A 26,279-nucleotide genomic window follows, 5' to 3' on the forward strand; every position below is an offset into this window, starting at 1 on the left:
TGATTCTCCATGTTGACATGTGTTGGGTATATGTAGAGAAATAAATGATAGTTTCATCAGTCTGCATTATTGGTCGTGTGTAGTGTTTGGTGGATTTATTGTACAGTATATTTGCACTTTCTCTGTGTACTTCACTTACAGTTCCCTAATCACTGAGAAGTATAATTGCTAAAAGTGTTTTAGCTTAAGCACAGCAGTGTGTAACTGGTTCAAACAGAATTAAGTCATATGAAAAATGTGTGTTTCATCTGGTAACAAAATATGTTTTTTATAGATTAGTGTTTAGTTTTACAAGAGTGTTTCATTTTGCAAAGGATTTGAGGTGTTCAGCTAATTGGGTGTGTGGTTGTGCTAATTGTGTGTAGTGTTTTGAAAAACCGGGCCCTGTTTTCCAAATCGTGCCTAAGCAATCGAAAAAAAACTGTATTACATAAATCCTGAAGCGATCATGTCATGAACTGAACTGCAGGTGGCGCCACATAAAAGTCAAGGAATGACTAAAATCACACTTAAAGGCCCAGAATGTCTAAAGTTCATGGCAATCCATCCAGTATTTGTTGAGATCCAACATATGGCCAAAAGTATGTGGACACATGTATATTACACATTACTGGCAGGGATACAGCTTCTGTGTTTTCAATGCTTTCTGTAAGTTCCTGCTACTTGTCAATATGCAGCTTCTTCCCATAGCTCAACAGAAACTCCAATAATCGCACATTTGAATGCATAAGTGAAAACAAACAAGTTATTTTGTGAATTATATTTTATATCATCTCATCTTATAATATATTTACCTGTTCTGTTCATGATAAGCAATCAAATAAATGAATGGTGACTATTTTGACTCAAGGTAGGTTCTATGTTGGACACAAAACATTGCATAAATAAATAATACTATAATATTATTGTCAAACAATACATATTTTCAGAATACTATGTTTATTGAGACAAAAAACAAATGGTTAATTATTGAAATTTAATGTTTTTTTTAATATGTTGCAACATCTAAATTGTTACATTCAAGTAAATAGTGAATGATATGTCATGTGTGATCACCGTTCATTGGTCGGATTCATTAGCAGACAGATCTAAATGTAATATATATAAGTGTGGTTGGTCTCTGAGTAAGAAGTGTTGTAACCACCCCCAGTTTCCCCTATGGCCCGGATTCATTTTGCCATAAATATATGCTAATGTTGCTGTGTGTGTGCTGGAAGTGCAGTGTAACACAAACACTTTCACTATAACAACTTTATAAAGCAACATCATATTTACAGATTTACACACAATAGTGATCTACTACTTGCAATTATTAAACAACAGCATTATGCCTTTCACACTTTGTGTTAACCCTTTCAGCATTGTTAACATGAGGATCCGTCAGCACATAGGCTCACACTGTATTTGATTATAAATTAAAATTATTTATTGTTAGCGGACTGTTTCCTTAAAAACAGTAAACAGCTTCAGCTCGAGCACATTCAGATGTTAACGGCTTCGGAAACTGAGTTTTTTGAATTTTCTGTGGGGCCCGTGAAGGCACCAGTGATCCTGGTACCTTTTCATCACTGAGGTGTTTCATTGTGAGCCACCGCAGGGCTGGCGTCGGCGCCTCCTCTCAGCTCGGAGAGTCTCAGTGTATTTTCAGTCGTTCGCTGTTTACAGAGACTTAAACCTGATCCTGATCCTGATCCTGATCCAGTCCTCTGCATGGGAGACCTCCTCGCGTCTAAGATGAGCAGTTTGCGGGCATGTAAAGGACCGTTTGGTGAGTACGGACATCTGAGTTTACTGCAGAGTGTGTTACAAGATTAACAGCTGGTTTGTTTTAATTAACACTGTCAAGTGTAATTGTGAGACCTCTTAAACGGATCTTATCATTCGTCGTGTTTAATTGTTGTTACTGTTTTAACAAACAACAAATACACACGTTTAACCATTTAAAAGGTTTTATTATCTTGATAATAGATTTTTAACCCGTTTAAACGGATTAAATCACCGTTAGTATGGGGACACCATGTTTCCTGCTTAACTGTCTGTAACCACAATCTAAAGACTCCCTCACTCTAATGATGGAAAATCCCTCTGCCCAGTAAATGTCTCTTCATTCTGTGATACTGATTGGAAATGAATATTAACAGTAACATTAGTTACAACTGCAGCACCTTTAAAATCTCATTGTACTTATGAACAACTAGAATATTGAGTTATGACTTAACATAATGGGACCCTTTGTAGCCTACTGGTTTACAAGATGTAACTAATGTCTTATTATTGGTTAATGACTCATTTACTAATTCTTTCCAAGCAGTTAAGAATGGCATTTGGGTTGCCAGGTTTGGCTGGTGTTTATCTGAGGAAATAGGAAATTATTTATTAACCATTATGTAATCATTTAACTAATCCATTTAAGAAGATTGTCAGATTGCCTTCATACATATGAGTCATATAAACATGTGTTTGTCCACCACCTTCTGTTCCATTCTCACTTTCAGTGACAGTTGTTAACTAAAGAGAGTCACTCATCAAAGAGCCAACTTGACTGATTTCTGTAGTAAACATGAGTAAACATGAGTGTAGCGAAGCTTTTCACCTGTTCACTGTGACCGTGCTGAACACTCACCATCATGTTTACATCAAAGACACTTGGCTTTCCAACACCTGTGTGTGTGTGTCTGTGTGTGTGTACTGGTCACACAGATGTAAGATGTAATGTAATTGCCTTTAGATTCGGGTGTAACCAGCTTTTCCTGCCTGTAGTTACCGAAACCACTTTCACGCACACACACTGTATTTGACACAGGATAATGAACATGTGTTCAGTCACATTACAGGTTAACGGCTGTTTGCCTGCAATTCTGTATGATCCAATCACACACTGTAGTTGAGTAAATCTCTAAGATAAGCCAGGACGTGGAGCTTTAACAGTGTTTAAAATGGATGCTTTAAGTCGCTTCAGTCGTGTCTTTACAGACTTTAGTTGCAAATTGATTGAATTCATTTTCTTTATTTGGACCAATATGGAAATGTTAATGCAACAGCATACATCCATCATTATTATCAAGTAACTAAGACTATGGCAAAGCTATCACTAATATGTGATTGTGGATTGTAAACCAATAGTAAATTTGGGTCATATCCCCCTGACGGGACGATCTCGCCCACATGTATTCAAGCGTATACTATGAAAGTGACAATAAATTGGATTCTGATTCACTAGACTGATTGACTTTTTTTCTTTAATATCCAAATTGAGCAATGTCTGAACTACATAAGACCACAGATGCAGGTCTTAGTCAGACAGCCCACTATGACACATTCACACTGAGGGTAAGTGAAGTGTGGGTTTGCAGCTGTGACTCTGGTCACATTCAGCCATTCAGATGTCACCTCTGTAGATTTTGGAAGGAACACAGTAAGATTAACCATTAACTCACAAAACGTCAGCTGTTTTAACACATCTCTGTAGGAACATCGCTGGTGCTGATGGAAAAACGTGACCTTCTCAGCGCAGTGGCTGGAGAGAGGGGGGGTTCAGTTTAAAGTTGATCTGTCTTCTGAAACCTGGAAAAAGATTTTCTCATCATATCAAGCTGTGGAGATAAATAATTATAAAAATTGTTATTTTTCTAGTTTGTGAGAATCTTTCACTGGTATTTCTGACTCCACCCCAATACAATGGAGGTAAATTGAATTTCATTTGTGGCACAAAGATACAGCATTATGTTTCTCCACACTGTGGATAATCTGCAGAGCACACTGTCAGCTGATTTCACAGCTCACGCTGGAACTATTTCTTGATAAACATCTTAAAAAACATCATCAGTATCCATCCACCCGGTATTTCTGTAGCAAGGGTTTCCAAACATGGTCAGTGAGCACTGGTTTTGGTTTTGGTCCCTGCATTTGCACTTGCACAGTGGCACCAAACCTGGCAACCCCACTGTTGACAACAAGCATAGGACAAAGTAGCCAAACGTGAAACCAAACATCATGTTTCTGTTTCTGTTGAAACACAGGTAGTTTCTTCATTAGTGAGCTTTAGAGGTGTTCGGTCAGTGACAGGCTGTTTCCCCCTGCTTTCAGTCCTGATGCTGAGCTAACCACATCATGATGTCTGCTCCTAAACTTACAATCAGCTAAAAGAAACTTCTTATCTTAGACTGAGAATGGAAGCAGGTAAGATCTTTAAGACTAAGGTCTGCACCTGTTCAGTTGTACAAGTGTGGTTTATGTGACTGATCGGAGAGAAATCTCATTTTAATTGGCCGATATGTCTATAAAGACGTAGTATGAGGATGAATATACCTATCTGATGTGCAGCGAATGAATATGCACACACCACCGTCTATCAGCAGAGAGTTTGTACTGGGTATGTGTATGTAGCTGCTTTCAGTCTAGACGCCACTGTGGACTGGGTGAGGTATTAGCATGTCATTCACCTCCATTCATGTGTAGAAACAAAACCATGACAAAGCAAACAGGCTGCTAAACAGGCTGCTCAGAGACTGCAAGACTGGGTGGTCAAAATGGAGAGAAGTAGGGTTCACCTGCATGGAATTATGGCCCTGAGCAATGTATTATGATGTGGTTTATATTTCATCTTTTGAACTTTATCCAGAGCGTGCAGTCACATGCCCCTGCATTCCCAGAGAGGATGAAACAATGCTCAACTGATCTGGGGTTTGACTTACACTTGGTAATTGGGTGACTGGCTCTAAGTCCTGATAATTAATTCACTGTATTGAAAGGAGAATACCACCCAGGGGTGCATTGTTCAGTTCTGTCCTGGTAGCAAATTAACTTCAAATCACGTAAACATTTTACATCTGCATCAATTTATTCAAAAGTTCCACAACTGTTGAACTGGCTGATTTTCCCACCTTCAAGCTGCCATGACTTTACATTCATTTCAATGGTATGTGCTCTTTGTGAGGCTTTTAGCGTCTGCTGCTGAAATGCACTGTTCAGACGTCTGAGGACATCACCCTGAACTCTGGGATGTTACAGTTATAGCAATTTTGTGACATTTGATAAACCAATTACAGTGGGTACGGAAAGTATTCAGACCCCTTTACATTTTTCACTCTTTGTTTCATTGCAGCCATTTGCTAAAATCAAAAAAGTTCATTTTATTTCTCCTTAATGTACACTCAGCAACCCATTTTGACAGAAAAAAAAAAGAAATGTAGAAATTTTTGCAAATTTATTAAAAAAGAAAAACTGAAATATCACATGGTCATAAGTATTCAGACCCTTTGCTCAGTATTGAGTAGAAGCACCCTTTTGAGCTAGTACAGCCATGAGTCTTCTTGGGAATGATGCAACAAGTTTTTCACACCCGGATTTGGGGATCCTCTGCCATTCTTCCTTGCAGATCCTCTCCAGTTCTGTCAGGCCGGATGGTGGACAGCCATTTCCAGGTCTCTCCAGAGATGCTCAATTGGGTTTAGGTCAGGGCTCTGGCTGGGCCAGTCAAGAATGGTCATAAAGTTGTTCCGAAGCCACTCCTTTGTTATTTTAGCTGTGTGCTTAGGGTCATTGTCTTGTTGGAAGGTGAACCTTCAGCCCAGTCTGAGGTCCTGAGCACTCTGGAAGAGGTTTTCTTCCAGGATATCTCTGTACTTGGCAGCATTCATCTTTCCTTCAATTGCAACCAGTCGTCCGTCCCTGCAGCTGAAAAACACCCCCATAGCATGATGCTGCCACCACCATGTTTCACTGTTGGGATTGTATTGGGCAGGTGATGAGCAGTGCCTGGTTTTCTCCACACATACCGCTTAGAATTAACGCCAAAAAGTTCAATGTTGGTCTTATCAGACCAGAGACTCTTATTTCTCATAGTCTGGGAGTCCTTCATGTGTTTTTTGGCAAACTCTATGCGGGCTTTCATATGTCTTGCACTGAGGAGAGGCTTCCGTCGGGCCACTCTGCCATAAAGCCCCGACTGGTGGAGGGCTGCAGTGATAGTTGACTTTGTGGAACTTTCTCCCATCTCCCTGCTGCATCTCTGGAGCTCAGCCACTGTGATCTTTGGGTTCTTCTTTACCTCTCTCACCAAGGCTCTTCTCCCACGATTGCTCAGTTTGGCTGGATGGCCAGGTCTAGTAAGACTTCTGGTCGTCCCAAACTTCTTCCATTTAAGGATTATGGAGGCCACTGTGCTCTTAGGAACCTTGAGTGCTGCAGAAATTCTTTTGTAACCTTGGCCAGATCTGTGCCTTGCCACAATTCTGTCTCTGAGCTCCTTGGGCAGTTCCTTCGACCTCATGATTCTCATTTGCTTTGACATGCACTGTGAGCTGTAAGGTCTTATATAGACAGGTGTGTGCCTTTCCTAATCAAGTCCAATCAGTTTAATTAAACACAGCACGACTCCAATGAAGGAGTAGAACCATCTCAAGGAGGATCAGAAGAAATGGACAGTATGCGAGTTAAATATGAGTATCACAGCAAAGGGTCTGAATACTTATGACCATGTGATATTTCAGTTTTTCTTTTTCTACATTTCTGTTTTTTTCTGTCAAGATGGGGTGCTGAGTGACATTAATGAGAAATAAAATGAACTTTTTTGATTTTAGCAAATGGCTGCAATGAAATAAAGAGTGAAAAATTTAAAGGGGTCTGAATACCCACTGTAATTAGTAGGGAAATTCATTGTCTGATCATTGAATAATTCAAATATTCATTTGCACCAAGAACTGCAATCTCTGTTTTGACCTAATTCAGTCTGGGGAAGTTTTAGGTTATTGAAGTTAGATCCAGTTTTAAAGAAAGTAAAGGGCCAATCACACCAGTGATTCTAGAAATTATATTCGCATCAGATCATGTTCAACATCAGAACTAGCATGCCCTTTATGTAATGAGGTGGATGGAAAGGAAGGGAGTTGTGGTTGAAGTGGTGGACGTGTGTGATGGAAACTTTCATACAGGAAACCAGAGCTCAAGTCTTGTCACACATTTTCAGTTAACATTTACTTTTGTAGGAACCATCACCAGTCTTTCCCAAACCTTAAACAGGATGTAGTTTCTATAGTAGCACGAGATCAGTTTGAAAATGTTGGCATTTTAGATATAAGTTTTGCAAAATCGTCCAATATTGACTTTCTTGTCTGACAATTAGCGTTTCAGGGTGAGCACTGATGAAGAATTGGGTGTCGTCTGCAAATGAAAATTGATAAATATGACGTCTAATAATAAGATATAAAAGCTGCAAAGTAGTGGACCCAGCAAAGAGACTCTCAATGTAGACTCTTCTTCTCTTTTTTTGTAATGAGGAGCTTTGAAGTGAGACAAAAAGCTGCTCCTAAAATAATTTAAAATTCATGTGTATTACATCTGATTCTGAGATGATTAGGACTGGGTGATTAAATTGATTCTATTTTTGATTACAGTTTTGGCTTCCAATGATTATGAAAACAAGATAATCAAGATAAAATGATTATTGTATCACATTCTGTTTCACAGCAGACTTCATCCCCTCTACAAAAACCATCCACTTCCTGGTTACGACATACGTTAGCAACGTATGTTGGAGTCTGTCATCTTGAGTAGTTTGCCACTTCAAAGACTTTTTTATATATAGTCAGGAGAGACCATGTCTGTTTGGCTGCTATCCCAAGATCAGATATATTTTGTATTGCCGGAAAAACTACTCAGACACAATGCTCTTCGTTTTGAAACCTGTTTTTTATTTTATGTTTTTTCTTTTTTGGTAGTGCTTGATATTAGCTTACTAGCTAGCTAACTGGTTTTACCTCGTTTTTTTTTTTTTAAAGTTCGATAAATGCGTGGTCTTTCCAAAGTCAATGAGTATTTGTGTTGAATAATCGTGATCTTAGTATTGATCTAAATAATTGTGATTATGATTTTTGCCATAATCACGCAGCCCTATTTAGAGGTTTAAACTGAGGAGACTCTGGAACCAGATGGAAATGGTGACGTACTTTGGAGACTAGTCAGTGATATAATGATGTCAGGCAGTCTGTTGTTAAACTGTTGAAAATACCAGGCTGATGGTTCAGGACGTCTGGCACCAGCCAACAAAGCTTTCCACAAATATTTGTACAAAAATGTTATTCTACATGAAAACTACAGGTGTATGCTCAGCGTGGCTTTTTTTTTCCATATGAATTACTGATTCCATGCTCAAATATGGAATAACTAGCTACTTTCTAAAAATAGAGAGACAAAGTACAAAGTGCAACATGTCAACATTTCCTAGTAGTGTTGTGTAGGCTGGTCTACAGAAGCTGTGATGATGGGGATTTACCATTCATTTCCTCTCCAATGGATCACACACACTGTCACATCCTGTGGTCACTGCTGTGAAAAGGAACGAGTGAAAACGTTTAATCCCATAATGAGGAATACATAAGACTGGCAGACTGGACACCTGAAATACACACAATCCATTGTGTAGAAATGTAGAATTTCTGTCAGCCTGAGTGCATAGTATCACACACTGGAGAAATTTCAGAGCCACAGTCATGGTTCAGGGGAAATTATGTGTATTTTTGTTTGAGGAAGTGTCATTGTGATGCACATGTGCCCCCACAGTTGTGTGACTGTTGTGACAGGTGCTTGTGTCGGTGGGAGGCTTGTGAGAGGCTCTGATAATGGAAATGTTAAGAATAATGATCATCCTCACCTTTATCATTTTAACCTTTAATGACTGTAGTCAGACCACTGGATGTGAATGTGGCTGCACTTGTGCAGCAGATGTGAGTGATCACTAATTTGTTGAGCAGAACTATGATCATTTTAACCTGTTAGTCCAGGTGTAAACAGTTCTTTGTTTTGTCTTTGAGGATCAGAGATTCTCCTGTGGGAACATGAACATGTGCGTTTCCTAAAACGTTTTGTTTTTGACTTAACTGGCGGCTTACATCTGTGCTCTGTGTACAACATAATGTACAACAATTTAATCTTTATAAATACATGAATGTATACTCATTCATTTTTATCAGTCATTTTTTGAAAGGCTCAGTCATTTCATAAACAGCTGGGCGGAGTGGGCGCTGCTGAGCATTTGTTGGGATCTATTTTCGGCGGATGAATCCACGTGTTTCTGATAGCAGGAAGGAGGAAGTCGTGTTAGTGTTTGCGGCTGGTGATACTGTGATAACGTAACTGGAGTTTACACTGTGTGTTGGTTAAAGTGAGGCTACCATAAGTGTTTCCTGTGACGTACGGGCAGGTTAAACTCTCAGTGACCTGCACACACGACTGCTCTCTCTCAGGTGAACACACCTGAACACTTTATCCTAATTCTAGTTTCCCTTGAAAATGAAAGTTTCATCGTCACAGAGTGTAACCCAAGAAAGGCCCTTTGGATACAGTGGTATCCAGTGGGTATTTAGTGGAGTGAAAAGCTGCCTTTGTGCTGCTCTCTCAGCTCAAAATATTCCCTCTCACTACTGAGGGTATTTAATTTAAGAGTTTTCCATGTTGGTACTGAACAGTGTTTTCATTGTGTGTCTTTCATGCACGATCATAAGCTCATCCTCACACCACCACGTTTCATTTGGCAGGACTGATGCAGCTTGAATAAAAATAGTCATGACATAAAGCGATATCATGAAAAAGTTCCTGCCCTCATGGACCCGTTGTCACACTCACATACCAGCAACTGCTGGCTGGCTGGAGGATGTGGCTTTTCTGTGCATGTCTTAGGTTGGTAGGAAGTGGATGAGATGAGTGGAGTTGAGACATCTGTTCACAAACCTGAAGCCTCTTCCTTTTGTGACAGACGGAACCAGCTCTGAACCGGTGGAGGACACAGACACCACCAACTTCGTGGCAGAATTTGTGAGCACCTTTTATTTATTAACCCAGTTACATGTTTGCCTTGACTTGTCTTCTCTTCAGTTTGCTTTGTGCTGATTTCTTATTGTTCTTGTGTAGTCTCGCAGTAATCTGCTAAGAAATGTACCATAACTGAACACACTGTGCTGTGATTGCTAGAACCTGGGGGCTTATTGAGGAACAAGTCGTAGCAGGCTGTTCCCTCTCTGTGCACACAAGGTAGTAATTTTCCTCCACAGTCACAGACTACATCTTGATTGTTGAAGAGACTGAATATGAAGCTCCCACAAAGAAAGTTCACAGCAGATGAACTGGTGTTTCTCAAGTTTCTCATTTCAGCTTCCTTCATTTTACTATCTAATGTCATCATGTCTGTCCTTGTCTCTCCCACAGTCCCTGGAAGCCAATTATCCAGTGCAAGTGACAGATCCTCATGGTAAATAAGACAAATAAGTCAATTTTACACAGCACATATGGACACTCATATTTCTATCAGCATTCCTTCATTCTGTTTCTTCTCAGATAAAAACTGATATTTAGATAATGGCAATAAATAATGGCCTGGTAACAGTACCTACCTACCAACTGACCGAATGAAAGCAAGCTGATTGGTTGATTCAAACAGAGATGAAAACAAATGTAAACATACTACATAAAAGTGTTAAAGAAAGTTGCACATAAATATATCTGAGCTCAGCTCTCTGTACAACTACAGCTTCAATACATCAGGACAAGAGTCAAACATGGAATGTGTTGTCTCTGATTCAAGCTGATAAATACTCTGCTGTTGATGTAAATCCAGACTTTACACTGTTGTTGAACTGTCCTCTGTTACTATGAGAAATGTTCTCAGTGTTAAATGTGTACCTGCAGTGTTTTTTGTCATGTGTCTGCAGCAGGTGCTGTGACGCTCCACCTGAGTTCCATGCCATCTGGATATCTGAGCCCCTCCTCAGACAGAATAAGACAGGTCAGTATCACCTATGATGCATGCACATGCATACCTTTGTTTGAAAAATTAGACCTCCATCGTCATCTTTTACAAAAACTCAAGTGTTTTACACGTCACTGAAAAAACACAGATTTACACAGAATTATGTTGTTGAACATTCACCAACAGCTATAGGGCTGCGAATATGTGATGTATGTATCATTGTAGCATTGGAGACTATTTTTTAAAGAATGCCCTATTGCAAAAATAATTCAAAGGATTCAGTGGTCTGACATGGCTGTGAAACATTTGGTAATAATGGGATAAATGATAAATGTAGTGTAACAGTAGCACAAATAAGAGGACAGTCATAAAGTTAGCAAACTGACTCAGAAATGTCATTACAGCTCTACTATCTGTCAATGGTAAACTAATAATGTGTCACTCCGCCAAGGAACTAGACGACACCACGATTCGTTGTTACTGATGGATTTATTAATCTTCTGCACATCTAACGGCACCATCATCACCAACGCCCTCATCGTTGAACTAATTAAATACATAATGATGTACAAAATAATCACAATCCCATTACAACAGACTACAGAAACATAAATGTAAGCATACACAACGACACATAAGCATGTAAATAAACAAACCTCGCTGGCTGCACATGACCAAGAGGATGAATGGACCAAAAATAAATCTTAAAAACGGGCAGTGCATTACCTTTTTAACTTAAAACTGGAGAGGTTAGTCCAGAGACAGACAGACAGGAGTCCTGTAGAAGATAAGCGCCATGGACAGAAAAGACCAAACATTAGTTAAAGTTATAAAAAGTGGTCTAATCAGAAAAGAGAATGGGATCAAACATAACACCAAATGTTTTGGCTGTCAGACTGTGAAATCACCCACCTGTCAAGAGTTACTATTAACTGAATGAACTCAAAATAGTGCCCGTTGGGCCGGCCAACGACCAGTACCTCAGCTTTATGAGAATTTAGGAAACAATGTAACATCCAATTTTTCAGGCAGACCTCTAATTTATTAATCAGAGAATTATCAGACATATACAGTCAAGTATCATCAGCATAGCAGCAGAAATTAATTTCATTACCACATATGGTTTGGCCAAGAGATGAAACATAAAGAGAGAAAACCAATGGGCCAAGAACAGAGCCCCTAGGTACTCCATATTTCACATCAGAAAATTTTGATACAGAACATATAACATATAAGAACATACAGGAAAACACCATGTTTTCCTTGTGGACCACAGTGTAATATAGGACATATATATTTAAGAACAATAAGTGGAACAAACAAAATAGTAAAACTGACTAGAAAATTCCTTGAGAAATTTTGAATGTGCGTGCTGGTTGGTGCATATAATTCACTCCTCATGTTTCAATCTGTACAAAGGATGTTACTTTCAGTTTCATTCATGTCGTAGAGATTTATCCTGACACTGACCTCAGCCACTGCAAGTGTCCCTCAAAAAGCCTTTTGAAGCTGTTAAGACTGGCCAAAATAACCTCACACTGATGGTTTCAAATCCAAATTTGCCCTTACAACCATAGCAAGACATGTATACACATATTGTGCATATACATCCCCATAAAGACGATAGCTTCTAAGAATAAACTTTTATAACCTACCTTACCTCTTACCTTTTTGAGACTCTTATTTTGAAAGTGTCTGTGCTTCTGTGTTTGGCAGTATAAATTGCATAAGGTTTTGTGCAACAGGGCCAATAATTCCCTCTTACCATGTTGAGACTTTTATTTTGACGGTTATTCAAAATTGTGGCGATGGTGTTTGTGTGTTTCTGTCAATATATATGTGTGTGTGTGTGTGTGTGTGTGTGTGTGTGTGTGTGTGTGTGTGTGTGTGTGTGTGTGTGCGCGTGCTCACGCCCAAATCGAACCCAGCTGGAGCTGAGCTCTGTCTCCCTCAAAATCATATCATCATATCACACTTTAAATCCTCCAGTACCCCAAACAGCATATGGGCCTTGATGAGTATTTCTGTAGACTACAAAGAGAAATATTTGAGGTGATTTCTACGCCTAACCAATGTTAACAACGAGATAGGTGCTATCAATTATCAGATGCCATCAGATGCTTCAGGCACATAGTCTCTAACAGTGCAAATATCACCATCTGACATTCAGTCAAATCGTTTTGCTCCACGATAAGTTTTCAACTGTTCATCTGTGAGTTAGCTAACATCTTGAGTATTTACTGAGCTGTGTTTCCTTGGTGAGCTAGATATGTTCTCTCCCCTCCCTTTTGTTATCTGGACATTACAATTAGAGAAACAAAAATACAGTTCGAAATCGGAGCATGAAAAACTCATTCATAACTGATAATGTCGTAGACACTGAAAGACAAGGCCAAGCAGCAGCTACTTCTTCAGACCATCGGGGCAAAGTCAGAAATCTTTTATCTATAATTTATTCCCATACTGCTGCTCCATGCGCACACAGGCAGGTGTGTGAGTGAGTTACAGTGACAGTCTAGTTCTTTGTTTCTCATGATTGATGATAACAGCTTTTTAGGTTACTATGACTATACAAGATCATGAATATAATTGTGCCTCAGTATTGTTTTATAGTAATTATGTGCCTGCAATGCAATAGCATTGAAGGCATATCCTGCATGCTTACTCGACTTATTCATCTTCTATATCTAAATTTCGGCGCGTAACTTCTGCAGTTTTGAGAAAACACAGACAATATACATATCAGTATGTGCGGTTCAATCGGTAATGGTGTGCTATGACTTTTCTTAGCGATTTGAGTAACCATAGTGAAGTAAATGGCAATAAAAGGTGAAGAAATTACCAAAGAAAATGAATGGGAAAATATCTTCAAAATGACCAAGCCCAGCCCTCTACTGCTGCATCATACTTCAACATAGAAAAATGGTTGAAACAGTTCACAAGACTTGAGACTCTTTTGGGTTAAATCGGTATTTTGACTCCTATTACAGTTTACACAAAATCACAGTTTACGTTTTGTGTAATTTTTACACCATTTCAGACTTTATATGGGTGTGTATTGCACGGAATGTTCAGAGCTAGAGTTGATGACATCACAGCTAGAGTGGGAGAAGCTCTAGAACTCCTCTGAAAAAATTCAGTTTAACTCGTCCTTCTGGCCACATATTTCAGTCTTCACACATCATGGCTTCCTCAGTAGTAGACAAATTTATGCTGTTTCATAGAAAGTGTCTACCTAAGCACAGAGACTTACAAAATTTGAACAGTGAGCCTCAAAGTGATGGGAGTACCCTCCACCTCTCCCATTGACTGCAATACAAATTCAGGAGCTGATTTCAGAAGAAAAACAGATGTGTTGCTTATTTGTAACTCGCTACTGTGTCCACATTTTTGGCTCTACAAACACCAAAGCAGGATATTCAGTGCACGGAGGTCTTGTGTCGGTCATGGTCTGCTCATGCTTCTGATAAGAGTTACAATTTTTTCAGAAATATCAGTTATTTGAGAGGCTTGCCGAGCCAAAATCTCACTTAGCTCTGTGTCAGCTCTGTTTTCCTGCCAGACACGGGTGTTGAAACAGCTCATCAAGAGACTCTAGATCTGTGTGATGTTTATAAACACACACACACACACACACACACACACACACACACACACACACACACACACACACATACTACTAACACAGTATGGAGAAATGGACAAAGCTGATTCTTAATGGCTAATAATTAACACTTACCGTTATCACTCTCAAGTATGAGAGCATCTATAAGGCAAATCAGCAGTGTATATGTGTGTGTGTTCATGTTTTTCTATGATTGTGAGGACAATTTCGTTAAGAACAGATTTTTGTACACATATATGTACACACATACTGACAGACACACAAACCAGCTCCACCTTTGGATATTCAACTTATAAAAAAAATCATTATTTTGGCATCTGATTTTTCAAAACACACAATTAATATAAGCTGCTTTTTCAACCTTTTTAGAATTGTGGTGAGGTGATCTTTTCAATAGGACTTGTAGATATCCCTCTAATATCCCATTTTCAAACACAAGTTTCTTCTTAAAAGCTGTTGACTGCCCAGGGAGACGGAGGGGATTGTATGTGTGTGTTTCTCTCATCTGCCTGGTGGCTGCAGTTGCCAGTGGCAACCAGTGTCTCAGCAAGTGCTACTCAGCAGGTGTTCTGGGCAGAAATGGGCAAAACTGATTCTGATGGTTAATTAGGCTCATTAATTCTTACCACGTTCAACGGCAGAGAAGCAAAACACGGGTGTTTTTCCACCGCTGGAGACAGCTCTGGGCAAGTAAAGAGATGCAGTTTGACGCCGAGCTGCAACTTTTCTTTTAGACTGGTGAGTAACATCTAATGTTGGTCTGTAGCGAAAAGTATCATTAGTGCAAATGACAAACCGTACACACAAGCACTTGAAGTGGCATACATGTGTGATTGATGATGTCAACAGACGTTTAAGAGATGTAGTACAATTTAGCCTGTTCCTGTGGCTGCTGTCTAGGTAGATGCATCAGTAACTTTTCTTTTACAAGTAAGACAGAGACTGTTTGATCCCAAACCAGAAGCCTAATACTGTATTTATTTTAGCATATTCATATCTATCCTTACTATTTATTATACACACACACAACAGACCTAGCATGTTTGAATATAAAGAACTTGTATAATCTAAACTAATTGTCCTATCACATGTTTGTCTGTATCAGGACCAGAATTCCAGTCCAGCCTTCCCCAATGATGGACCAGCACCTGCTTTTTCTTCTGAGTCTGACCTCATCAATCATCGACAACCACATTACAGTAACACCTTGGAGTATTATTCCTGCACAGAACACATATTGTCTGTACTGTGATCTTTTGCACATCCTGCTCAGCAGGAGTTTTGTCAACACTTTTGTACATAGTTTTTTTCATTGTTTTATTTTTTCTAATATGTGTATCTATGTATATTTATCATTTTGACTGTTGCAGTTTTTTACCTTTTTATTGTTATTTCCTGTTAACCCATTTATACCCAATGCTGCGTAGCGCAACATTGAGTCTCCTGCCGGCTGCTGCATAGCGCAGCATTGTTGATTCCTCATCATTTTCATATATATTATACATAGATATATTTATACATATTTTACATATTTATATGCTGCATGCATCATGAAAATTACGAGGAATCAACAATGCTGCGCTACGCAGCAGCCGGCAGGAGACTCAATGCTACGCAGCAATCGGCGGGAGGGACAATGTTGCGCTACGCAGCATCCGGTATAAATGGGTTAACATGTTTATTGTATGCTGCACCAAACACCAAGCCAAATATCTTGTAAGTTAAAACCTACCTGGCAATAAACCTTATTTTCTGATTCTGCCTTTGTGATGATGTCATCATCTCTTCCTCATACTGCTGTAGCCTGACACCCATGTGTCATGCAGTATCCCCTTGCCTCCATTTGTTTCAGTGATATCACCACTTTTAACTATCAACAATGAATGCACATATTAATAATAAATCATAAGGAACATGGGGAAAACAACAACATGATTAACTGGACAGGGGTGAAGAGGTGAAATGCTGCCCCCTATGGAAGTGGAGCAAGTAGCACGATCTAACACATTATACCTTTAACTCAGATGTGAGAGCAAATATAAGGTCAATCAACACTGTGTATTTGCTTGTACTTGTGTATTCGTGTTGATGTGTGGTTCTCTGCGTGTGTGTACATGTCTTTCTATAATTGTGAGGACAATCGTGGTTAAAAACCATTGTTGTTGGTCCTGACCATTTCAAAGGGCTGTTTGAAGGTTAAGCTTTGGCAGTTCCCAACACCATGCACACACATATATTGAAAGACACACAAACAGCATCACCACCATATGGATATGGATATGCATATGGATAATGCACCACATTACTTTTTTGATATTCACCTTCAAAATATGAGTCTCAACCAGGTAAAAAGAACTTACTAGAGGTTCTGCTGGGCAGCAATACTGCTACACACAAATACACACACACAGGTACACACATATATATTGACAGAAACACAAAAAGACCATCTCCACAATTTTGATTAACCTTCAAAATAAAAGTCTCAACATGGTAAAAGGGAATTATTGGCTCTGTTGCACAAAACTTTATGCAATTTATACTGCCAAACATAGAAGCACAGACACTTTCAAAATAAGAGTCTCAAAACAGTAAGAGTTAAGGTAGGTAATTAAAGTTTGATCTTAGAAGCTGTTGTCTGTATGGGGATATAGTGGCAGATCAACCTCTGTTAGGGCATGTACATGTGTGTATACATGTCTTGCTATGGTTGTGAGGACAAATTTGTGTTTGAAAACATCAGTGTGAGGTTATTTTGGCCAGTTGTGACAGCTTCAAAAGGCTTTTTGAGGGACACCTAGAGTAACTGAGGTAAGTGTCAGGATAAGTCTCTACAACATGAATGAAACTGAAAGTAAATCCTTTGTACAGATTGAAATGTGACTCTAACCCTAACCCTAACCCTAATCTCACCAAGGAACATTCACATTCAAAATTTCTCCTGGAATTTTCTAGTTATATATTTTAAAAAAGCTTTCTGTGTGTGATGTCATCCACTCTAACTCTGAATATTCCGTGCAATACACACCCATTATAAAATCTGAAACGGTCTAAACATGACACAAAACGTCAAGTACGATTTTGTGAAAACCATAATAGTTTGTACGCAGCAGTATAGCTCCAAAGAGGACTGGGTTTGGTTATTTTGAAGATGTCTTCGTTCTCTCAGGGAAGTTTTTCACAGGACTCTGTGCAGGCCAGTCAAGTTCATCCACACCAAACTCTGTCATCCATGTCTTTATGGACCTTGCTTTGTGCACTGGTCCACAGTCATGTTGGAACAGGAAGGGGCCATCCCCAAACTGTTCCCACAAAGTTGGGAGCATGGAATTGTCCAAAATCTCTTGGTATGCTGAAGCATTCAGAGTTCCTTTCATTGGAACTAAGGGGCCAAGCCCAGCTCCTGAAAAACAACCCCACACCATAATCCCCCCTCCACCAAACTTTACACTTGGCACAATGCAGTCAGACAAGTACCGTTCTCCTGGCAACCGCCAAACCCAGACTCGTCCATCAGATCGCCAGATGGTGAAGTGCGATTCGTCACTCCAGAGAACGCATCCTGCTCTAGAGTCCAGTGGCGGCGCGCTTTACACCCCTGCATCCGACACTTTGCATTGCACTTAGTGATGTTTGCTTTGATGCAGTTGCTCGGCCATGGAAACCCATTCCATGAAGCTCTCTACGCACTGTTCTTGAGCTGATCTGAAGGCCACATGAAGTTTGGAGGTCTGTAGCGATTGACTCTGCAGAAAGTTGGCGACGTCTGCACACTATGCGCCTCAGCAGCCGCTGACCCTGCTCCGTCATTTAACGTGGCCTACCACTTCATGGCTGAGTTGCTGTCGTTCCCAATCACTTCCACTTTGTTATAATACCACTGACAGTTGACTGTGGAATATTCAGGAGCGAGGAAATTTCACGACTGGACTTGTTGCATAGGTGGCATCCTATCATAGTACCACGCTGCAATTCCTGAGAGCGACCCATTCTTTCACAAATGTTTGTAGAAACACTCTACATGCCTTGGTGCTTGATTTTATACACCTGTGGCCATGGAAGTGATTGGAACACCTGATTTCAATTATTTGGATGGGTGAGTGAATACTTTTGGCAATATAGTGTAGGTTCAAACAGTGAGCTGCTAGTTGCCATGTAAATGGGTCTGTCAGGTCTCATCCCTGGGTTTATTAAGTTCAGTGTAGTCGCAGTGTTTCTGGTTTTACAACACCATGCTGGACAGGTGTTAGGTGTGTTTATAGTGTCTGTGATCTGAAAGACATTACAGCAGGAAAAGGGGCGAAAATCTGCGGGTTGTGTTGTGTTTACATCAATGCAGATTGGTGCTTGAGCTCGATAAATATAAATACCTGTGTCTATTGCAGAGTCATTTGACCCAGGAGTGAATGGTGATTGAACCCTTTTCCACTGCTGACAAAAGCCTGATGTTAGCAGGTCTTAGTGGGTTTTTTGACCAGTGGAAAAGGGGCTATAGTCAGTCGTATTCAAAGGGCCCTGCAATCGCAGTCCAGCCACAAAATGAACGTAGCAGGTACACCACACAGTCTTAATAAAAGGAATGAGCACACTTGGACAGATTATGAGAAAACGGACCCCTTGGTACAGACACATAAAAGGCCCCAGACGTATGATGCAACAAGCTTTGCACACCTGGATTTGGGGATTTTCCGCCATACTTCTCTGCAGATCCTCTCCAGCTCTGTCAGGCTCCACAGGCAGTTCCTTTAACCTCAAGGTATTAAGTCATATGGGGTATTAGGTGTAGATTGTGGATCAGTTTAACTGCTGAACTGTGAGGCACAAAACAGAATTGGCAGAAACACAAAGGCAAGAAGTAAAAACAACAACCGACACATGAGGTGATAGATTTCTTAATAAAACAGGAAATCCAGGGAATGCCAGAGTAACAATCAGCACAGAGGAAGGAAGAGCTCGGCCCAAAACATGCCTGTATTAAATTGTATGTACCTTTAATCCTTTACCTATAATTGATTACCAGATTTGTGTAGGTGTTGCCTATTTCCCCTATTTTCCCATAAACTGCCATTGTGCCTATCAAGCAAAAGAGGCTTTGTTTTTGCCATACATGAAACCACAGCACCATCATTCATTTAAAGGACCACAACTCTGTGGTCATGTGATCACATAATCCATCCTTTTACACATATCCATGGGGCATTCTCCAAAAATGTGACCACCATTAATCAGTCAGTAGCCACCATCATTGCTTTGTGTATCAAAATGCACATTTTCTATGATTAAAACTACCAAATGTAAAGAATTACATTCGATCTTGGCTGAGTTGCACACTCTGAGTGCTTTCTAACTGAAGCTGTGAGCACACAGGATGTGGTCAAGTCCCACTGAACTGGGAGGTGCAGCTGTGAACTTTGCTAATAACAGAGCAGAAGCACAGAGGTTAGAGAGAGTGTTCACGTCATTCTCTATTATGCTAACATGCTTTCTGAAAGACAACAGTGTTGAACATAAATGTACAGTATAAGGAGCAGGCAGCATGTGGGACTGATAGGGGTAGTTCCTTCATTCTCTGTCGGCTCTTAATGTAATGTAGCATTCAGCACAGCTTCTGTTGAGACATGTTGAACTTGCAGAAGCCAGTAAAAAAAAGTCCGGCACCTGCCACAACCAAACTAGTGAAAAACAAAGTGGGGAGGGACACAGCTGGGGTTCAAAACATGTCCAACATAGGCCCTGTTCAGACCTGCATTAACATGCATCTTCAGTGATCCGATCACAAGTGGTCATCTCTCAGTACGTTGTTCACACCTGAATTTAAAAAAGTCTCCAGTGACCACTTGTGATAAGATCTCACTTCCTGCTTTATTTTTGTGTTGTTGTTTTCAGCCAATCAGACAGAGAAGTCTGTTGTTAATGTGATTGTGTGTGTGTGTGTGTGTGTGTGTGTGTGTGTGTGTGTGTGTGTGTGTGTGTGCGTGTGTGTGTGTGTGCGCGCATGAGAGAGAGGGAGAGAGTGAGAAAGAGAGAGGTACAGAGGATTTGAGTGAATTGTTGCTCTGCTCACAGCTCTACAGTGAAATAAAGTTTTATCCATTTGAAATAGTAAAATATTCTCAGTTCATTATAAACTGTGTTGGGACTAATCAGACTGTGTCAGAGGGTGTCAGTAGAGTAGGCGGTCCTTCACTGTGGCCCAGGACACATCCACATTCAATAGTAATAACTTTTCATTAAGTGTCATAATCACATCAAACTTTGGTTTGTGACTAATTACCTGCAAAACTAATGACATTTCCATCATCCTCAGCTATACTTTGTCTTTATTGCTTATTAGTAAACACACCTGCTAAACATCAGTATGTTAGCATTGTCATCATGTGCATGTTAGCATGCTGGAATTAGCATTTAGCTCAAGCACAGCTGTAAAGTTAGCCAAATCATTTCCCAGCAAATAAACTCTATCATGATATACTATGTATATCATGTGTATCATGAAATAAATTTACATCGCTGATGTTGAAAATACCGAAACATGAGAGGAGCTGACTGAGAAAATGACCAATACACTGGATGTGATATAACTAATAAGTGATGATAATTGTCTTGTGAGTAATTTTTGTTTGTGTTTTTCTGTGTTACAGCCAGTTGAAGATGAAGAATGCACCTGCCCAACATCTACTTCACCAGGTAAACTGATTCTGATAACGAGAGGAAAATAATCACTGACTCATTCTGCATCAAAATTGCATTATTTCTTTTTACCCTAATATATTAACATGAATATTTGCAGCCTTGTTGAGGCTAAAGGGTATTTTATTTTGAAAATTCAATGACTGTGTGAACACAGGAACATAATGTTATGGATGTGACAGTGACTTGCAGCACAGACAGATAAGAGACATGGGGAAATAGCTCAGCAGATATTTCTGGAAATCTTTCAAATGTGGATACAAGTACTAAACTTGACAAAAATCCTCCTTGAGTATAACTTTTTTGATTAAAAAAAACGTTAGCTACTCAACAATTCAAAATGGCCACCATTTCCAAGATGGCTGACATTTCTGCCAAGTAAATGTCTTTTTTGCAATTGATTCACCCACAATTTTCCCATGTGAATGATGACAGTGTCAAATCAAAGAGGTTGACAACATAGAAGGTGAGATTTAGTGCCCTGTAAAAATGAAACCTGTGAAAATTTTAACAGTTTACCTACATTTTACAAATTAAAAGTCTTGCTGAATTAGAACAATCATGCCGAGTGACAGCCCAAAAACCTCGTCAGCATAAAAATGATTATAATTATGTGCCTGCAATGCAATAGCATTGAAGCTATATGTAATTATTCTGCATACTTATTATGTGCCTGCAGTGCAATAGCATTGAAGCCATATGTTATTATTCTGCATACTTATTAGTGTGAATACTGAGGCACTACTTCAGCATACTTTCACTGCAGACTTCATTTAAACTTTAAAATGTTTTACAAGACTTTCAGCTATTGAACTTGTATTAAACTTTTTGTACAGTTATTGAATTATCACAGTTTTAGTTTCATGCTTTTTTCAGATCATTTTAGAGTTTATAATGGGTGTGTATTGCACGGAATGTTCAGGGCTAGAGTGGATCACATCATCCCATTCAACCTCAATTTTACAAGTTCTGCTTTTAATCCTCAGCAATTGCTTGAGTTACTTCAGTATTGCTTGAGCTACTTAAGCATTACTTCAGCAGTTGCATCAGCTTCTTCAGCATTACTTCAGCAATTGCTTGAGCTACGTCAGCATTGCATTAGCAATCTGATTCAGCTCTCAGCATTCACACGAAATTCTACCCAAACAATATATATATATATATCACCGCGTGCGGTAGATCAGAAATGGTTTGCTATGACTTTTCCTTTTCTTATACTAACCATGGCAACATAAATGGCAATAAAAGGCAAATAAATTCCCATAGTGAAAGAATGTGGAGACGTCTTGGACAGAATATACAGAGCTACAGTGGATGACATCATTGCTATAGTGGGAGAAGCTCTAGAACTCCTCTGAAAAAATTCTGTTTAACTCGTCCTTACGGCCACATATTTCAGTCTTCGAACATCAAGGCTTCCTCAGTAGTAGAAGAAATTGTCCTGTTTCATAGAATGTGTCTACCTAATCACAGAGACTTACAGAATTTAAACATGAGCTTCAATGCAATGAGCGTTCCCTCCACCTCTCCCATTGACTGCAATACAAATTCAGGAGCTCATTTCCTGTGAAATGTAGAAGTAAGATTTTTTTGTAACTCGCTCCGATGTCAACATTTTTGGCTCTACAAACACCAAAGCCAGATATGCAGTGCACGGAGGTCTTTTGCCGGTCGTGGTCCGCTCATGGTTCTAATAGGAGCTACTGTGACTTCACTAATAGCAGTCATTCGAGAGGCTCAGTTAACAGATTCCTTGATCGCTGTAATATTTACAAACACTACCACACACACACTGCCACACACACACACAGGCAGAAAGCTTTTTACAAGTTAGTGCTCATTGAGAGAGGTTACAGTTCAGACTGGACAGTACAACAGTAAATACAGCAGCAGACATATTGAATTTACTTTGAGCTTTGAGCTACAGGAACTGTTCAACCATCATAGTAGCTTTCCCATAGACTGCAATACAAATTCAGAAGCTGATAGCAAACAGCATGTCTCAGGTCTCAGCATGTGCTACTAATGCAGTATCTGGGCAGAAATATTTATACCATTTTAAATTTGTTGTTGATGTACTGTAATTTGTGATGCACATGTTCTCTTATGCTAACTCCATCTTCCTGCATCTCTGAGCTCAGACTACCCCAAAGAACTGCAGCTATTAAACAGCCCCTGTGAAAAGTGTTGCTTCCCAGCTCCACCCCCCAAGATCAGCGACCTCATGAACGACAAAGATCTGCTGGACTTACTGCGACTCAAACTGGATCCAAACCACTGCACCATCAAAAACTGGAAGAACTTTGCAAGTCGCTGGGGGATGAGCTATGACGAACTGACCCTGCTGGAGCACCGGACCCAGGGCTCGTTGTCCCACAGCCCCACCCAGGAGTTCCTGCTGCGCTACAACGAGAAAACGGTCACTGAGCTCACTGAACTTTGCCGCATCTACCAGCGCATTGACGTACTGCGACTACTGCAGAGCTGGATAGAGAAGGACTGGCCATCTCGGTGGCAACAGACTCAGTGACCAGTTTGACTATATGTGTATTTATCTTTCTGTCAGGTTTCTACTTGTTAGGATTTTCTTCCTCTTCCCTGAGCTTGGGCACATGTCACCACATTTTTAGTAGCTTAAAAAAGGTCTTAAAAAAGGTAAAACATTGACTTACAACAGGAAACTTCCTGTGGAGAATGGCAGCATCATTGGGTGCAAGTTGCACAGTATCTCACAGACAGTTTAGCACTTACTCACATTCTACTGGTCTGTTGCTCCAGACTGAAACATCTCAACCAGTACACAGATCTCCATGAACAATTGTGCAGATCTCCATGGTGACTGGATCCATCCTCTTCATCTAGCAGGACTAAATTGTCAGCAACATGTACTTTACACATTGGTACAGAATTCATTGCAGACATTCATGGTTCTCAGACTATGACTCTGTTGATGTTTTTGAGGTGAACAACTCGGATGGTTTCTATGAAATGTAGTAAACACTCTCATGTCCTTCTCTGGATGAGGAAAATGTCAGGAGATCACCACATTTTTGACGTGGTGATCTCCTGACATTTTCTTTAATCATCAGGTCAAAGTTTTAATGTGTTCAGCACTTTGGTTTATGACCAAACACCTGAACCACTGACAGTCAGATCATCATCATCTGTTCTTTGTGTTTAGTGCTAATTTGCAAATGTTAGCATGCTAACACACTAAACTAAGAAAGTGAATATGGTAACATTATGCCTATTAAACATCCATCGTCGTGTTAGCATTGTCATCACATGCATTTTAGCATGCTGACCTTAGCATGTAGCTCAAAGCAGCACTGTGTTTAAGCCAAGTGCATAGGTTTGGTTTCAACATTAATCTATGGTTTATTAACATAAACATAAAAACTACACAAAGTAACAGATTAAAGACTACAGGAAAGTTAACTTACTTATTAGGAAATTACTTGTTAATGGAAAAGTATTATTAATCTAATAATGTAAGGCTGGTGACGTTAGAATTATCTAATATGACTTCACTCTAAACAGTGAGTTCACTCAATTATTGGTAGGATATGTCCCTACCGTCCATATGCAAACCTACGCCCGTAGGTTTTGGTGCCAGGGAGCAGGGCTCCAACAGTTTGGTAATGTCCTGATCTTGACATTGGTTCTGCTCGTCTGTGTGGTGTTTTAGTGGCAAGTCAAGAGCATTTGGAAACAGGTGGGAGGTTCATTCAAATGAAGCAGTGCAAAGCAAGTTGTTGGTTTTTAGTGGGAAATGGGCCTTAGACTGTAACTGAGAATTGAAGCCACAGAACCACATCTGTTTCTAACACGTCACTTCAGGCCAGTCTGGTGATTTTATCAAGAGCAAACACGGCAATGCTTTTTTTATCTCATCACTCCACAGCCAGCAGAGGCATTTAAACATTGTTTACTGTGTTTGAAGCTGGAACATTTGTAAATCTGCATTTATCTATAATAAATATGAATGATTCTTCCAGTATCTGTAGCTGCTTCATACTGTACGAAAAGCTTCTCCTGTTGATTCAATCACTGCACACACACCTGTCCACACCTGTCCACTGTGTGCGCAAGTCACCTGGCTAACTCCATAGTGTACTACATACATCAGATGTGCCCATCATGACTCAGTACTCTGGTGTTTACAGCAGCTCATCTGTCCTGTGTCAATGCTCCTTTCTAACTTTATTTTGAGCAAAGTTAGCATTTTATGTTTTATTCCTGAACCGCATTTCAGCACAAATGTTGTGGTGCATTTTACAATATGATGTGACTAATTATAACATGAGATGGTAGAAATGAAACTGAAAAAGTGTCCGACTGATGTGATCATAGAATCTAATAACAGTTGACACCCCTGTTTCTGGCTGCAGGTTTGAGAACCAGACAACAGCATAATTTCCAATAGAAGCCACTTTCCATTCATTGAAATGCTGTCATGCCTAACTGTGATTGGCTGAGCTATTTCAGAGATCAGGGGTGTGACTTTATTAATCACCACCCCCCCTCTGAGTACACCTCAACCTGTTCTTCTGCACTTTGCCCTGATGCACCCACACAGTGTAAAATAACCACACAGGTCATGTGATCAGCCCTTAGTCTTGTTAATGTGCATCTGACTGTATGCGTGTTTAACAAACAAAGCACAAGAGCAGTGGCAGATTATAACACTCATACTCATACACGCCATGTCAGCAGAATCTTCTTCACAACCTCTGAGTGATAATCACACTGTATCTCGTTTGCTGTTCTAGTTGCCTCCTGTGGGGTGGAGGCAGTGGGATGGAGCTATGTGGGATACATCAAAACTTAAATGATAGATCAACAAGTATAATAACTCTTTCATAAACATCTTCTTATTTTAGTCAGATCAAACAAAATAGTCAACAAAAAAATATAATTTGTTCAATTCAAAAACTAAAAAACTAAAGTTAAACCCTTTAATGCTCTTCAGTGTTATTTGTCAGTCTTTTTTTCATTTGAAGAAACAACTTGTCTTTATTATACTTGTTTTGTCATTGTGAAATAAACATGTCAAATTCTATAAAAAACATTTTCATTTTATTTTTAAAGGAAAATTAAGTAGCCTAATTGACCAATCAAAAAGTTGTTTGTTCAGTACAGTACCTTTTTTTAATGGTATCTTTTTTTTATTAGTAACACATTATTTTATGGCTTTATTTTATATTAAACAAGCATGAAATT

At 39.6% G+C, this 26,279-nt stretch overlaps 1 protein-coding gene and 1 long non-coding RNA gene across 2 annotated transcripts; both read left to right on the forward strand.

Annotated features, from left to right (window-relative positions):
• The first annotated feature begins 1,573 nt into the window (after window positions 1-1,573).
• On the forward strand, window positions 1,574-25,053 carry edaradd (EDAR-associated death domain). The gene is made up of 6 exons (XM_056396013.1): window positions 1,574-1,768; window positions 9,752-9,810; window positions 10,201-10,243; window positions 10,704-10,777; window positions 21,008-21,053; window positions 23,198-25,053. The coding sequence occupies exons 1-6, from the start codon at window positions 1,711-1,713 to the stop codon at window positions 23,584-23,586; spliced, it is 669 nt and encodes a 222-aa protein (XP_056251988.1). The 5' UTR covers window positions 1,574-1,710; the 3' UTR covers window positions 23,587-25,053.
• Window positions 12,648-16,122, forward strand: LOC130181649 (uncharacterized). Its single transcript, XR_008829618.1, has 2 exons — window positions 12,648-15,104; window positions 15,472-16,122. It is a non-coding gene; the product is annotated as an uncharacterized LOC130181649 (long non-coding RNA).
• Window positions 25,054-26,279: the final 1,226 nt, after the last annotated feature.

Source organism: Seriola aureovittata, chromosome 14 (assembly GCF_021018895.1).
Source record: "Seriola aureovittata isolate HTS-2021-v1 ecotype China chromosome 14, ASM2101889v1, whole genome shotgun sequence".
NCBI lineage: Eukaryota > Metazoa > Chordata > Actinopteri > Carangiformes > Carangidae > Seriola > Seriola aureovittata.

What these genes read in the sequence shown, in the direction of transcription:
- edaradd (XM_056396013.1), top strand. Translation starts at nt 1,711, where the DNA reads ATGGGAGACCTCCTCGCGTCTAAGATGAGCAGTTTGCGGGCATGTAAA. An exon ending in CCAACTTCGTGGCAGAATTT is followed by an intron (nt 9,811 to 10,200) that starts GTGAGCACCTTT and finishes TCTCTCCCACAG; the next exon opens with TCCCTGGAAGCCAATTATCC. An exon ending in CCTCAGACAGAATAAGACAG is followed by an intron (nt 10,778 to 21,007) that starts GTCAGTATCACC and finishes TCTGTGTTACAG; the next exon opens with CCAGTTGAAGATGAAGAATG.